This window comes from Camarhynchus parvulus, chromosome 1A, assembly GCF_901933205.1.
Source record: "Camarhynchus parvulus chromosome 1A, STF_HiC, whole genome shotgun sequence".
Lineage (NCBI taxonomy): Eukaryota > Metazoa > Chordata > Aves > Passeriformes > Thraupidae > Camarhynchus > Camarhynchus parvulus.
In genome coordinates, this window is record NC_044586.1 from 37,043,070 (window position 1) to 37,060,143 (window position 17,074).

The window sequence follows — 17,074 nt, forward strand, 5'->3', positions numbered from 1 at the left end:
TTAGTTTTTCTTCTGGTTCATAGTTACCTGATAGGCTCTGCAGAGGAGTTTTAGACTAGTCTGAAACTCCTGCCTGTTCAACCAAACCAAATCAGCCGATGTCAATGTTAGCAGAAGTACACCCAAGGTCAGCTTTTCAAGGCAGAGATTGCAGTTATCTTGTGTGCAGAGGTCACTAACACATGTAAATAGTAAGTAACCATGAATGTATAAGTTGGTATGTTTCAGTACAGAGGAGCCCTGAGCAAGGTCCAGTCGTGCAGCTCGCATACACCAGGCAGCTCAACTATATGGGAATGGGGCTGTACTTGGGTCAGTCATCCTGTTGACAAGCAGGAATGGCTGTCACAGCTTCAGCATCTTGCTTATGTGCCTCTGCTGCTTCCAGGGCTTCAGCTCCCACTGCCATGGCAGAGAGACAGGGGCCGCTGAGGTATCTCACTAACGCAGCATTGGCTTATCCAGGTGTCCAAAGTAGCCATGGCACACCTTTGCTCTGAAGGTTTTGGCGCTATCTGAGATGTCCTGTCTGGTGGAGACTTGGATGGATGGGCACTGTCAGCTCAATGCAAAGGTTGGGTGCTTGGGTGTTGGCACTGCTTGTTCCCATCTATGAAGTGACAGCAGTGAGGGGCTTTGTGCTCTGTAGGCTTTTGAAGAGAATCCAATCCTATTCTAATTATTAGTGTTCCCGTTAGATGGAACTTAGGGGCATTGTGTCAAATAGGCATAATTGATGGGTACTGCAGCTCTTTATATTATCTATAGTGTGTACTTATGGATATGTTTTCAAGGTTGGCTGATGTAAAATTCAGCACACCAGCTGTATCTCAGTTTGCTGGCTGAGTTGCAGATTGTGTTGCCCTTATTTGTTCTATTTGTTGTGGTTAGTCAGACACAGAATTATGCAAGAGATGGAGAGTTTTGAAGATAACAGAGTTCTTGTGTATTTTATTTCTGTCCTACTTAGAGGAGAAAATAAGTACGGGAAGTTCTTTTGGACATATGTATCTGTCTATCAGGCCCTGAGAAGTTTTGGGTATTCCATAACTGAAAGTGTGCAAGACCTGGTTGGATTGGACTTTCAGTAACTTGGTCTAGTGGAGAGTGACCCTGCTTTATAGAATGGGATTGGATTATGTGGTTTTTAAGGTCCCTCCCAACTCAAACCCTTCTGTGATTCAGTGGTTCTTTGAGAGCATCTGTGCTAATTAGTGTTTTGTATTGCAGGACCTCGGCAGAGGTCATGTTATTTGCACGTTTTTGGTCTGTCTCATTTTGGAAGATGGTTTTTAAAAATAATTATTTGTAAATTCCATTCCTGGAATGAAATGCAGGAAGAATTCCATTGCTGCTGACTTCTGCAAACATTTCACAATCAATCTAATGCTATATAATGTTTCAGGGCAGTTTTCAGGAGCCATCCTTCAATGGAAAGGTGCTATTTGAGGCTGAGGTTGCCAAACTAACCATAAAGGTGTACTTGTAAGCTCCCAAGTTCTGAAACCATGTGCTGCCATCAGGGATAGAGATTTTGAGTTCCTAATAGTTCTTTAAGTGCCACATGAATTTTCTGTGTGGTATTCTTTCTCAAGGTAACAAAGGCAGAAAGTTTTAGTCCCCTGGGCTTATTTACAATAATAAACTCAGACTATCCTCAGAGAGGCAGATCCAGATTTTCTGTACAGGCATCATCTACCAAGTTGCTTTTGTGTTGTAAATTGTGCAATAGACAGATTGTGTTTTAGATTAACAAGGCACATGTAAAGAAAAAGAGAGGTAAATTAAGAGATTGGGATTTTATACAGCTTTTGAGCAGGGAAGGGGCCTAGTAAAAGTGTGAGCTTGAAACAGTTAGTAGGAGGAAGCAGCGTCCTGAGAACTGGGGAAAGTATTTTGAGCTGAAATTGTTTAGGCAGGTTTTTAATGGTCTGAACATGAGAGAAGGTCTGAGAAAGTCCCAAACTGATTTTGAACATATCCACATCCACAGTCTGGGAGCATTTTGAAGGCAGAGATGGTTCTTCAACTAGTTAGTGATATTTCTTAGCTGAGAAGGATGGTGGGGCTAAGGTTGCAAAGTATGAAATTGGTAAAAGCAGCTCCTAAGCTTTTGATTTTAAGAACTTGGCTAAATTAGAAGCATATAAATGAGCTGCAGGAATTAGGCAACAAGAGGAAAATTGAAAGACTGTGCCAGTCAGTTGACAAGAATATTAAATTGCTTGTGGATAGAGAGGATAATAGGTGGCACATTTGTTTAGAGAATAATGTCTCCATTTTCCATTCTGAGGTTGAGAGGTCTCTCTGATTTTGCTATCACTCATTCTGCTGGCATCCTCTTGCAATTATTCCTATTTATCATTTTTGAAATTTGATTATTCTAAAGGTGAGAGAGTATAAAATGCCATTGGTGTTTTTTTTCCTTAGCAGCAATGAATGGGTTTTTTTCCTGTGAACTCTGTGATCTTTCTTTCAGTAGACCAGCAGTTCCAGTGCTGCCCTGTTACTTGCAATAATGGAAAATACACTATTTTATTTATCTATTTTTGGTACTGTTTTTGCCTCTCTAGTTCAGGTAAAATTATAACAGCTGTTACTCATTCTACAGCCTGCCTGTAACACACAATACCCCAAAATCAAGTGAATGCAAGGAGCACATATATTGTATGATAGTTTGTAAGTTCGGCCTTGGAGACTGACAATATTTAATTTTTAAGTAGTAGTTCTATTATTAAAAACTACTATCCTTTCTCTACAAATATTACTTGTAATACATTGTCAACTTACTCTGTTTTATAGAGTCATGGAATAGTTTGGGTTGGAAGAGACCTTAAATATCATCTAGTTCCCGCCCCTCTGCTACAGGCAGGGATGCCACCCACTAGATCATGTTGCCTAGGGCCTAGGCAAATCAAGTCAAACCGGCCTTGAATGCCCCCAGGAATGGGGCATCCACAGCTTCTCTAGGCAACTGTACCTGTGCTTTACCACCTTCTGGTAAAGAGTTTCCTCCTAACAGCTAAATTAAATCTTCCCTCTTTCAGTTTAAAACTGTTCCGCCTTGTCCTATCGCTGTCCACCCATGTAAGAGGTCACTCTCCATCTTTTTTATAAGCTTCCTTCAAGTACTGAAAGGCAGCAATGAGGTCTTCCCAGAGCCTTCTCTTCCCCAGCTCTCTCAGCCCATCCTCACAGGAAAGGTGCTCCAGCACTCTGAGGAGCTTCATGGCCCTCCACTGGACCTACTCCAACAGTTTCACAGCTTTCTTAGCTTTCCAGAAATCCCTTTTAGAGCTTGCTAGCTGTCATTGATTTTAGTTTGCCCATAAGATCTGCGATGAGTGAAAGGTTACTCTGCTAAATGAAGCATGAACAAAGCCAGGGTGCAAGCATTATGCAATATTAGTAGAGCAGGATACCAAAGCCAGCACCGTGAATCATGCTCTGTGTGTGGTTCATTTATGACCTTTAGCCACAAACGTATGAGGAATCAAGTAATATTACTCTGAATGAGTGATAATGGTGCTACCCAGCTGTAGGGCATCTTGAATGTTGTTCCTGTGCCCTTTAAACACTGTAGAAGTCTTATTCGTGCCTCTCTTCCTTGCTGCTACATTCCCTCTTGAAACCATTGACCCATGATCCCAATCTCAATTTCTTGATTAGATCATCTTTAAAAATACGTAATTATATCCTTTCTTTGCAAAATAGAGATCAAATAATCTTTGCAGTACAGGGAAAGTGTATTACGTAAATAAGTGACTTCCCATACCCCCACCTCTGCCAAAAAAAAATCAGTAGTTAAATAACCATCACTCAGATCTCTGTAAGGTTGCTTGGTCATCCAACTGATTTAAAAAAATGAGTAAATGAAAATGCCCCTACAAAAGAAATTTTAAATGGTAGCAAAGTAGCCTAAGTGCTTTATGATGTAGATGAAGAACAGGGGCGAAAGTGGGGTTTTGTCAGCTCTTTTTATCTGTGACTTGATGAAACCTGGAAAAATAAAAGAAGAAAGGTATAAGTGAATTGAAGCAGAAAGGAAGGAGAAAAGTAGAGAAAAGCGTCCCTACTTGCAGCAGATCTCTCTCTTGCACACGCATTTCTAGTTGTGGCTCTTGTTTTGCATGAGATCATGGAAAAGACAGACAAGTTGACTGCCTATCTCTATGGCAGTCTCAGAAAAACGTGAAAAGAGACATAGAGGAGCCACAGTATGATAGAGGACTATGAACCTCACACAGCTAGGAATGCAATCTTGCACCAAACTGTGAGGAGTTAGGACAACTTTAAGTGTATCAGTCTTACAGAGAAAATGTTTTAATGGACACCAAAAAATGGGGGCTTTGTGCTGGTATTCACATAAAAGAAATAGTCCTTAAGAATACAAGAACCACACAGAGAATGACAAGATTCATTAAGTGTAGTTTAAGATATTGTCTGGCAGTAATGAATAGTCTGTGGGTGAATGAAGAAAAGTGGATGTGAATGCACACAGAATCCCTGAGTGCTTTCACGTTGCTCTGCTGTCAGCTGAGCAGTACTGTAAGGGACCTTGCAAAATGGTCTGTATGGAGAGCAGCACTGCTAAAACCACACATCTTAGAAATTAAATTCACCAAGCCTGTTAGAAGTCCTGCCTGTTCTTTGGGTTGGTTATCTGGTCTCAAGTTTGAACAGCTAGCTGTGGATTTCAAGTGCCCTGTAAGATTTGTATCAGCTTTGATTTTTGCATTTCATCAATCTAGCTTCCCTAAGCAGGGGCAAGTACTCAGAACTCATGGCGGTAAGTGTGTGGTATTTTGATCCATTTCTGTTACAAAACGCAAAAAGCTTTTAACATTTCAGCTCTTGTTTCTTAACACAGAAAACAGGGAGGCTAATCCCTAGCACACTGATTCTGAATGGACTGGCACAACCACATCTACTGTGCTTTCCTCACCATTGATTTTTCTGTCAGTCATAGAATAATTTAGGTTGGAAAGGACCTTAAAGATCATCCAGTTCCACCTCCTGTGCCATGGGCAGGGGCACCTTCCCTTAGACAAGGTTGCTCAGAGCCCCGTCCAACCTGGCCTTGAACACTGCCAAGGACGAGGCATCCACAATTTCTCTGGGCAACCTGCTAAATAGATACATATGTACAAAAGAGTTTCTCCTACTTATTTTATGTTTTTTCAGGTAGGACAGGGGGAAAAGCCAAGCACTTGGATTTCTTCAAAACATTCTGCAGCTTCTCTGGGCAACCAACCTTGTATGTTAATTCTCAACTGAGACTGAGATACCAAATAAAGGCACAGATTTGGTTGCTTATTCTGTGCTTTACACATCAGTTTCATCACTGCTGCTTTTAAGTACCTTCTGCTTGTGTGCTGAGTGCTAACAGTAGCTTGTTGGGATGTCTCAACCTTTCACTGCAGTGGAGTGTTTTGTGTTGGACTCTTTCTGGAACTCACACTGGCTCATGTACACTGTGCACACACATACTTCTACATTCTGTTGGGTTTTACTAAAGAAAGCAAGTTCAAGGAAAGGCTTCTACGTTTCTGCATTTAAGGATTTGTGAGTGTCCATCTATAAGAGTTTATTCAACAGGTTCTTTGGGGAGCAGTCAGTGCTGTCCCTTATACATAGAGCTGTCACATACATGATTGCTGAGCAGGTACTGGAAAAGATTCATTGATTTTTGTGAATTAAAAAAAGAACAGAGAGAGCAGAGGAAAGCAAGAATATAGTCTAAGGCATTTGGGGGTAATGGAGGATTGAAACTGATTTCTTCAATCATGACTTTCTGTAAGTGTTCCAACATTTTGCTCTTAACGGCAAGAGTGTCAAAGATTTCAGATTTTTTTCCAGTTCTTAACAATCTTCCTTAACGTCACTAAGATATGCTTCTCTAATGCACTAGTCTGAACATGAGGCATGCAGGCACCGGGTATAAAAATTAGGGTTACAGAAAAGGAGAAAGAACATAAAGTTTCAGGTATACTGACAAGAAGAATGGAGAAAAGGGAACTCCTACCTGAGGGAGAGATTGCTTTGCTTAGAATCATAGAATCTTTATGGTTGGAAAAGACATCTAAAATCAGCAAGTCCAACTGTCCAACCATACTTGCTATCTGTGGGCTGTGAAGATTTTGTATAAAGGGAACAAAAAGAGGTGTGAGGAGTAGAAGAGCATACTTCTTCAATCAAGAAAAACTATTTCTGTAAAATACTGTCTTCTGCTTTTAACATAAGTGAGACACATTTAGATCTGTGAAGGTACTGCTACAAAAGTGTTAAAACTTTGCATTGCAAGAACTACAAGGTTTGAGGACCTATGCATTTTTTCTGGTCTGAACCAGCACCTTGCCAGATTTTTGACAACTGTCAGTCAGAGAATCACAACTGAGAAGCCTACAGGGATCTGCTATATTCAGTTTTAAGATGAAAACTGGTTAGTCTGTGGACACCTAATAAACAACATCTACAGCCTTCCCTGCCTTCACTAGTGGGTTACCTGGTCATAAAAGGTGACCAGGTTGGTTAAACATGACCTACCCCTCCTAACCCATGCTGACTGGGTCTGATACCCTGGCCATCCTGTAAATTCTTTGTGATGGCACTTAATATAAACTGTTCCATTATTTTGCCAGGTACTGAGGTCGGGCTGACTGGTCTATAATTACCAGGATCTTCCTTTGCACCCTTTTTGTGAATGGGTATCACATTGGCCAGCTTCCAGTCATCCGGAACCTCACCAGTGAACCAGGACTGTTGGTAAATGATGGAGAGTGGCTTTGCAAGCTCATTTGCCAGCTCTCTCATTACCCTGGGGTGGATCTCGTCTGGTCCCATAGATTTATGAACATCCAGGCATTTCAGTAGTTCTTTGAGTGACTCCTCTTGGATGATGGGGGACCATTCTGCTCCCTGACACCATCTACCAGCCCAGGTGGGCAGGTGTCTTGAGGGCACGTCATCTTCTCACTAAAAACTGAGGCAAAGTAGGCATTAAGCACTTCTGCGTTCTCCTCATCTGCAGATACTAAGTTCCCTCCCTTGTCTAATAAAGAGCAAAGGCTGGTCTTACCCTTCCTTCTAGCATTAATGTATTTGTAAAAACATTTTTATTATCCTTTACAGAAGTCACCATTCTAAATTCAAACTGAGCTTTGGCCTCCCTAATTTTTTTTCTGCATGCTCTAGCAGCCTTCTTGAATACTTCCTTAGAGACCTGACCCTCCTTCCAATGCTGATACATCCTCTTTTTTTATTCTAAGTTCCTCCAAAACCTCCTTGCTCAGCCAGGCTGAATGTTTACCCCGTTGGCTGATCTTCCGGCACATAGGGACAGTCTGTTCCTGTGCCCTCAAGATCTCTGTTTTGAGGCATGCCCAGCTTTCCTGAACTCCTTTGTTTTTAAGAGCTGCTTCCCAAGGGACGCTCTGAATAAGTTTCCTAAACAGGCCAAAGTCTGCCCTCCGGAAGTCTAATGCAAGAGTCTTACTGGTGTTCCTCCTGACTTCACCAAATATTGAGAACTCTATTATTTCATGATCACTCTGCCCCAAGCGACCTCCAACCACCACATCTCCCACCAGCCCATCTCTATTTGCAAACAGCAGATCTAACATCGTCCCTCCCCTGGTGGGTTCACCCACCAGCTGTGACAAAAAGTTGTCCTCCATACATTCTAAGAATTTCCTGGACTGCCTCTTTACTGCTGTATTAAGTTCCCAGCAGATGTCTGGTAGGTTGAAGTCACCCACAAGAACAAGGGCTGATGATCTTGAAACATTATCTAGCTGCTTATAAAATAAGTCATCTACTTCTTCTTCCTGGTTGGGTGGACGATAACAGACTCCCAGTAGGGTGTCAGCCTTGTTGGCCTTCCCCTTAATTCTTACCCATAGACATTCAACTCCATCTTCCTTAGTTTCAATTTCTATGGCATCAAAAGTCTGCTTAATGTAAAGGGCCGCCCCTCCACCTCTTCTTCCTTTCCTGTCTCTTCTGAAGAGCTTGTATCCATCCAATGCAGTGCTCCAGCTATGTGAGTCATCCCACCATGTTTCCGTGATGGCAACTACATCATAGCTCTGCAGTTGCACCATGGCCTCCCGCTCTTCTTCACTGGTGTCCCTCAGGGTTCTGTGATGGGGCCAGTTCTGTTTAATATTTTTATTGATGATGTGGATGAGGATTTAAAGTCTTTCATTAGCAAATTTGCAGATGACACTAAGCTGGGAGCATGTGTGGATCTATTAGGGGGACAGAGGGCTTTGCAGAGGGACTTGGAACGGTTGGATGGATGGGCAGAATCTAATGGGATGAAGTTCAATAAGTCCAAGTGCTGAGTCGTGCACTTTGGCCACAATAACCCCCTGTAACATTACAGGCTGGGGATGGTGTGTGACCAGGCAGAAAGGGACCTGGGGTACTGGTGACAGCCAACTGAACATGAGCCAGCAATGTGCCCAGGTGGCCAAGAAGACCAATGGCATCCTGGCCAGTATCAGGAATGGTGTGGCCAGCAGGAGCAGGGAGGTCATTCTTCCCCTGTACTCGGCACTGGTGAGGCCACACCTTGAGTGCTGCATCTGATTCTGGGCCCCTCAGTTTAGGAGGGATGTTGAGATGCTTGAGCGTGTCCAAAGAAGAGCAACGAGGCTGGTGAGGGGCTTGGAACACAAACCGTATGAAGAGCGACTGAGGGAGCTGGGGTTGTTCAGCCTGGAGAAAAGGAGACTCAGAGGTGACCTTGTCACTCTCTTCAACTTCCTGAAGGGTGGCTGTGGTGAGCTGGGCGTCAGTCTCTTTCTCCGGGCAGCAACAGACAGAACAAGAGGACACAGTCTCAAACTGCGCCATGGGAGATACAGGCTAGAATTAAGGAGGAAGTTTTTCACAGAAAGAGTGGTCAAATACTGGAACCATCTTCCCAGGGAGGTGGTGGAGTCACCATCCCTTGATGTGTTTAAAAAAAGACTGGATCTGGCACTTGGTGCTATGATCTAGTTGAGGTGTTAGAAGATGGGTTGGACTCAATGATCTTAAAGGTCTCTTCCAACCTAGAAATTCTGTGATTCTGTAATAGGGAAGAAGCTTGGAAAATTAGTGTGAGATAGTAAGATATCCACTTGTTTGTCACATCATTGCTATAAAGTACAGCAGCATCCAGAGGAGGTCAATAGCAGTCTTCTGAAGCTGTGTGTTTCAATTGGTCCAGCTGGCTCTTTAGAGACAAAATCTATTTTGACATCCTTCCTCTGTGTCAAGCTCTTTTAAGCTGCTCAAAAAAATTATTTGTACCTTGTTTTGCCACGACTTTGGAACAATAAAAGGGCAGCCCAAACCTTGCAATTAGAGAATGAGAAGCTGCAGAGCACATGTAGTAGCAAGAGAGCTCAGTGTTCCTACCGGAGCAAGCTCAGTAGCTGTACTTCCCAGTTTTAAATGCAGGAAGGCTTTGGAAAGGAAAAAAAAAAGCATCATAGACTAAAAAGGTTTGGTTTCCTGTTGATTTAGTGTCATTATTGATCACAAGCTATGACTGAAGCTTTTCCCTATCTAGGGCAGTTAAAGGTACTGTTTCAGATGTAGATCCTCTGCTGCCTAATACAAGCAGCTCACCTTTTGGTTTCCCCACTGTGGGAATCCTAGTGTTTTTTGTCCTCTACCACCCACGAGTTGTTGACCTGGATTTTAGATACCATGAGGATCAGTAAGGATTAACAGGAATATACATTTTTGAGGACATAAAGAAACACATGTAATGTGATGTCTTTATCAGATTAAAAATACATTTTTCAATTTTCAAAATGATTTGTGATTATCTTTTGAGGCAAAGGAGGTTGGTAACACTGCTCATTTTATTAAAAAATTCAAAATACTATACTACATACTATTTATACTGTACTAAATATAGTATATTTACATATCATGAAATTATATCCATAATAAAACCCCTTGTTTCCAGTGATTTAAGGTGTCAGATAAAAAAGGTGTGCTGCTATGTAGCTGTATTAGCATGCAGAAAGCAATGTTGCTTCCTCTGGGAGGTTTTAATCAAACTTCTTGCAGTGATTGAGATGCAATACTCTAAAATGAGAAAAATTATTAACAAAATCAAAGATCTAGAGTGTCTTTCACACAAATATTCATCAGTGTATTCATCAGTATCTTATGTAATTACATAGTCAATAAATCAACATAGTGTGTAAGTGCTTCAGTCATGGTGTAAATATCTTAATGACTGAAACATCTTCACACATGAATAATTTATACCTGTATGATTCATTTTTCATATCCACGCTTTACTTCAACATGAAAAACTAGTTCTTCTCTGTCAGAGAATGTGTGCTTGATTATTGCCTTCTTTCTCTTCCTTGTGCTTCTTTTCCACTGTTAGACACACTCCATTTCTTCTCTTCTGGTTCCTCTAATGTAGTTATCTTATTTATTCATCCTGTCTGCCTTGGTTTGTGTTCCCAGTGCATTTCAACAGGCACCTGGGAAATAACGCTCAGGCATAAGCTGCTTGTGCTTATGCAGTTTCCCAAGTAACTGGAAAAAGGACCAGCATCTTGAAAGATTTACACATTCTCAACAGATATTTGCATTCAGTTTCCTCTCCTCAAGGCAGCCATTGCAGAAAGCACTTGTGCAAGTAGGGCTTTGCCATTTTCTGGATCAATGTGAGTTAAAACCTTTGTCAAGGTACGGATGGCAAACATTGTTTGAGTCTTCTTCCCATATATTTGTAAATGTGAAACTTGTGTGTAGCTCCAGAAACCACTGGAACGTTCAAGATGAAAATAATTGCTTCTCAGTGCAGGAATGGGAATAAGGAATACTTAAATTCTGCTCTGCTGCGCATGCTTATTTGGCTGTTTGCAAGGCACTGTGTGAATCCTGCCTTACTTAGACCTTTAAACAAGTCATCTAAGACAGGAATTTCATTGTGATAAACTCCTTCTTTAGTTAGTAAGAGAAAGACAGGTAAGTTAGTAACTTTAACTTTAGTTAGTAAGATGAAGACTGCTGAGGGCAGTTCATCCAGCTTTAAAGCTAGTTAGTGCTTGAAGCTCCAGGCAGAAATGCTACTGGGTGGACTCTATTCTTTTAGCTCAGAATTTAAACATCAGTTCAGGTTTGTGGAACAGCTTATTTTGTAGTGCCTGTGGAGGTTGAGCCTTTAAAAATTCAACCCTAGTTGTGTACAGAAATTGTTAACTCAGATTTAATGACCACTTTCAAAATTGCTGAATCTTGCCTTCAAACCCTCAGATTTCGAACTTGAAGAAAAAAAGAAAACCAGCAGGAATCTAAAAATTATTTCAAGTTGTGGGAGAAAAAGGAGCTCTATAATAATCAACTGACACTCTTCTGGTATTGTATGTTATTCCATCCAACCTTTTTTCCATTTCTATATGCAGTTTACCTACATTACACTCTAATGAGGAAGAGCACCTTCACTGAGTGTTCATCCAGCCTCTCATTCAATTTCTTGTATTATTATATAGGCTGTTAGTTTTGTGTCCTAATACAGTTTTACTGTCTCTTCTGTGCCAGTATTAGGTTTTTTGACTAATTTTTTAGATTTAAGACTGAGTGGAGTATCTTATATCTGTCCTCTCCTCCATACTTGGAAGCCCAGCTGCAGCTCTTTCACAGCTTCAATCATAGTGTCTTCTGAGACACATCACGATTGTTGCCATTGTATCCTCACAGCTGGTTCCAGTAGGTTGTGAATACCAATCTCTCCTGCTTGCTGACAGGACATTTGGTAACTTTGATCCAACATAAGTCTTCATTTATTCGGTTTTTTCTTACTCTGACTGTAAGCACCTCCAAAGGTTTCTGGTAGCACTTTGTTTGTCTCAATATTTTAATATCCTTAAAGGACATCTTCTCTTACTGTATCTTACTGCACTGAGTTATTGATCAATGGGTATTGGTTGGTAGGAGTTTTCAGCCAGTCTCCAGAATGTACTTCACCCTGATCCCTGCCTGCTTTGTTTTGGCATTTAGGAAGAAGCTTGCTGTCTTTTTGCTCTGTTGTGTCTAGCACTTGTTCTCTGGGGTAGTTTCTCACCACAGTCATCGATCATGACTGTTGCTCCAACTTATTTTCCTGTTTTCTTTATTCAGTGTTGATCACTTACTGTCTATGTCCTGTTGTAAGGCAGTATTTTATCCAGTGGAAGGATGCTAAAAGACTCTTCTGAACTTCCTCACATATATTTTGCTTTAACTTCTACTGTGTATAGGTGTCACGCCTCCTGCACTTGCACCATTTTGTCCTTTCTTTTGTGAAGGATTTCTTGTAGACCCTTTCTTTATCTTCCTTTGATTATTAGAGGTGCTATCTACAGACCTTCATCTTCTTTTGTGAAAATTAATTTTGCTTCCTTCTCTAACCTATACACTTGTTCATGTTTTTCAGATAATTTTCGACTTTTTTAATTAATTCTGTTTTTTCAGCATGTCTGTTTAAATTCCAGGTAATGTTTATCTTCAGTTGTTCAAGAGAGTGATTCACTAACGCACCCTGTTTCCCTCATCTGGTCCATCTCTGATTCTGACACACTCTGAAACTTTCGGACATCCCAGAATCACAAACTTCCTCTTGCTTTTATCATTTTCAGCATCAAGAGCTGGTTATTGTCTCCTTAAATGATGCTGTTCCAGTATTTCTTGAAGTGGCATGTTTTCTGGTCAGAGAAATAGAATAGCCATGGAGATTTTATCTGGGGAAACATGAAAATGGCATAAGTATCACATTGGTATAATACTGATCTTTTGTTGTCTAATTTTAACAGATTCAGTAGCAACAGCTTCTGGGCCGCTGCTAGTTGAAGTTGCCAAAACTCCTGGTGCTGCTCTTGGGGTTGCACTATCTACCTCGATGTGCTGCAACAAACAGGTCATTGTCATAGACAAAATCAAATCTGCAAGTATTGCAGACAGGTGAGTGTGACAGAGGACTGACACTGCAGGTCCATGCATCCATTTTACTTCTTTTTCTGTTTGGTCTAGTTTTAAAGGAACCCTTCCCTTTGTTGAGAAAATCAACTGAACCAGGTCCTCTCAAGGTTGCATGTCTTAAAATTAGCGCTTTGTCAGCTGGCTGTTCCAGACTGCCGAGTCTCAGGCTTCCACCTACTTTAGCTCATCCACGTAGTATTCGGTGACATAAGCCAGCCCCCGTGTCGTGCGTGACTGGCTGCTTGCACTGTGCAGCACAGGAGTCTGGCTGTTAAATGTAACCCCGTGGCAGAGATCAGGATTTAAAAAAAAGTAAACCCACTGGAATTCTTGAAGTAAGCCCACCATATGGAACAGCTGTCAAGGGAAGTAAATTTTGAGGCTTTGCAACCTTGGAGTGTTCTTTTAGGATATATCACTCATTCTTGTGGCACAGTGAAATGGAACTCCTTATGTCTGGATTCTTCTACTGATATTTTAGAATACAAGTGAGGTATAAGGAAGACTGGCTTCTGTATTTTTAAATTGTTTTGCTGTAATATTTCCACTTCATTTAAACCTTCAAATAAAACCATTTAAACCATTAAAATTATAGCTAGAGATTTTTTCCCCAGTGGTCTGATCCTCTGCAACAAAGTTGTGGGATCTTTCCTGGGGCGTGTGTGTGTGTGTATGTGTGTGTTTATACATATACAATATATTTCTATATTCATATCTCTATTTAAATTTTTTTTAATATTACGTTTCAGCAGCAAATTCCTCCTGCATGTCCCCAGTCACCCTACCTTGTAACTCCTTTTTGGCAACGGTGCTTTTGGTAGCACCCACTTGTAGCAGTGAGTCTACAGCTCCTCTGTGGGCTTTTCCCTACAGTAGAAACTTTGAGAGTGACGGCCATTGATCCAGGGGTGTTCTCCAGTTCAATGGTGCAGGATGCTTTAATTTTCTCCCTCTGTTTTTTCCCATTTCGCAGGGGGTAACCAATTAAAGGAGCTGTCCACTTGACTGGTACGTCGGGATGCTGACTGCTGTGTTTGCATTTCTCAACTCATCCAGTAGCCAGTCTCTTGAGTGCAGCAAAATTTAGCAGATAGCCCCCTCCCTACCCCACTCCTAGAGTCACCATGCTAGCCCTGGTTTCATTATTTGTTTGACTACTGCATAATTTCATCATCATTTACAGCTTTTGTACTAATAAATGTTTGAATTATAACTCAAAAAATGATGAACTGGGTGCTTGTGTGAGGGATATGTGATCAAGTTATTTGAGTCTCCTTAAGCTCTTCTCATTTTATCCTGCTGCCATTCACATATATTTTAGAGTCAGCTACCCCATTGCAGTTTGCAGTTCTGTGAGTGATGTCTTGGCATATACTGTATTAACGGAATTGTTTTTAAGGTTTGTACTAATAGAGTTAAAGTCTGACCAGTGACAGTGCCTACAAAACACAAATGTCTCTCGAAAAAAAAGAACACGTTCATAGTTGTCATGACCAGTTTGAAGGCAGAAAAACTCATTGTGCAAGCAAATAGCATACCTGATCATACCAAGTTTTTCCCCTTTTATATAGATGTGGTGCATTACATGTAGGAGACCATATTCTGTCCATTGATGGCACCAGCATGGAGTACTGTACCTTGGCGGAAGCAACGCAGTTTTTGGCTAATGCAGCTGATAACGTCAAACTGGAGATCCTTCCCCACCACCAGACACGGCTAGCACTGAAAGGCCCAGAGCACGGTAAGAGGATCTGTAGCACCAAATGCCTCTTTCTCTTGCTTTCTTGTGCTTTGCCCATGCTGAATGATCAAAGCTATCGCTGCAATTTTGTCTGTAAATGTTGTTTCAGCTCCCCACGTTATGCTTCTGTAGTTTCTGAGCAGCTCTGTGTTTCGTCTTAATGAACCCTCTGAGATTCCTATGGCCAGAGAGGGAAACGTTTTGCTAAGAAATACCTCTGCAAACTTGCAAATGTACATAAAGACACCTGTTGACTCTACTGTTGCGGTTGTTGGGGGTGCTATGAGATACTTCAGTAAATTAATCTCTACATTGATTCTTAAATTCAGATTGGGGAAGTAGTACCACAGCCAACTTATTTTCAGCATATTGATTTGATAGTTGTGGTCAATTAATAACACCTGTTCTCCCCTAAAATACATAAACCCCTCCCTTACTTTCTCTTGTTAATGGCGTTATTATTTATTGCCATCATCTTTTAAAGTGCTTCTGAGATTGCTTCACAGGTTCACTGTCAGGGCTTATGAAAACTGTTTGGAAACAGTTTCCTGGATTGCAGACCTTTTCACTGTGATTCTTACTTCATACCAATATGCTTGAATAGAATGGCTTTCCATTCTCAAATCAAATGTTTGTAAAATGTCTTGTCTTGTCTTCTAACTAATTGTGAGTAAGTGGCTAATTCACAGTAATCCTTAAATTCAGTCTGAAATAGCACATGTTGATAGACATCAAAACAGTAACAAGGGTTATCAAATACACAGAATAGGTACATGTGTTGCAGCATGAACCAGTGGCTTTATTTTTCTGAGCCCATGGTACTGTGCTTCTGCCTCCTCTAGACCAAGACAAGATTTCTGCGGTCTTGAAATGTCAGTGATGGTCAGTGTTCTGGGACATCCATGCAACATCCAGGTTGTCCCTTGATAAGCAGTGTTCTAGACAGTTTCTCAGAGTGGGAATACTGAACTAGTGACAGAGGAGACATTTGTTTCTCCTAGACCAGGGTGAAAGAAAAGTAACCTTTGCAATTACATGTCCTCCCTGTACTCGGCTCTTGCCCTTTTCTACTTAAGCTGCTTAGAGCCACAAGGAGCAGGGTGGTACTGCACGAGCAGAGTGAGTTGGAGCCCAAATTAGCAGTGTACTTCCATTCCTTTCAGTTACGACAGTACATTGCAAACAAATCTTTCTCTTTTTTTGAAGCAAAGATGTCATGCAATTGATTTCTGATGGTTAAAGAATTTTGAAGACTGTTTTTTTGGGAAGACAAATTCTGGGGCCAATGATTTGTGTAGATGATTGTATTACTTGAAGCAGTTAGTTTGTTAAGCAACACTCCTAACAGATTGATGCTGTTAATATTTTAGTAACCAGTGTAGATGCTTAGAAAAAGAAATGCTCTTGCTATGCCAGAGTTAAGAACTGTCTGTTACTAAATCATATCGATGTGATCAGCAAATGATGTTCTATAAGAGCATCTTTTGGGGGAAAGTATCCCTAAAGTAATACAGTTGCTTTCTTCAGTAAGGCAGAATAACTAGGATGTTTACAGACCATTCCAGCCCCTAACCAGGAGGTGCTACCACAATATCATGACCAATTCAAGATGTAACAAGCTTTATGGAAGCAAGTTCCCTCTTAGAAACAACCTTTTATCGGGTGTGCTATGACCTAGAGGCTGCAGAAGGTGAAAATCTCCTTTGCTTTGTCTGGAATAAGCTGAGTCATTAGGGCTGTACCTGCTGAGCTCAGTTATTGGTCTTGTGGGAATATGTTAGGAATTTAAAACAGGCAGGAAAGTCAGTATATAAAATAAACTGAAATTTTAGCCCTAAAATAAAGTGAAGAGCTCTATAAAATATAGGATTCTTTTTCATGTTTTTTTTCTTTATACTCTGCTGCTGACATTCATTTCTCTTGCTGCCCCATTAGTTTTATGTTTACTATACACAGCCCTGTACTGGAAAAGTTGAAGTTACCGCTAAATTACTATGGTTACACACAAAAGGATTTTCTTTTACAGAACTTCTGTTGAATTGGGACCATCCTTCTACAAGCTGAGCAAACTGAATTTGTGTACTTTCCCACTTTGTAGGACATTTTTATCTCTACTCTCGGCATGAAAATAAAACATTAAGAAAAAATCTCAAGGACTGCCAGATAATTTCCTGCTGGAAGCAGTTTTTTTAATTAAACAAGGCTCACAGCGGCTTGGAAATAATGAAAATCCACCTGGCCACATTGTTCTTATCAGATTTTAATTTTTTCACTGTAGTTAAAGTTAAGAAATCTCGCTGTCTGTGCATGTAATTGAAGAGACGATTTCATCTGAGAGGACCTGCTAAGTCTCTA

General features: G+C 40.9%; 1 protein-coding gene across 8 annotated transcripts in view; it reads left to right on the forward strand.

Annotated features, from left to right (window-relative positions):
* Nucleotides 1–17,074, forward strand: part of GRIP1 (glutamate receptor interacting protein 1) — a 315,370-nt gene that overhangs the window by 253,242 nt on the left and 45,054 nt on the right. For all 8 annotated transcript variants that reach the window (XM_030961011.1, XM_030961017.1, XM_030961010.1 and 5 more), the window contains 2 exons: nt 12,813–12,960; nt 14,550–14,719. In XM_030961011.1, the coding sequence (XP_030816871.1) occupies nt 12,813–12,960; nt 14,550–14,719 (318 nt within the window). The remainder of the gene's footprint in view (nt 1–12,812; nt 12,961–14,549; nt 14,720–17,074) is intronic.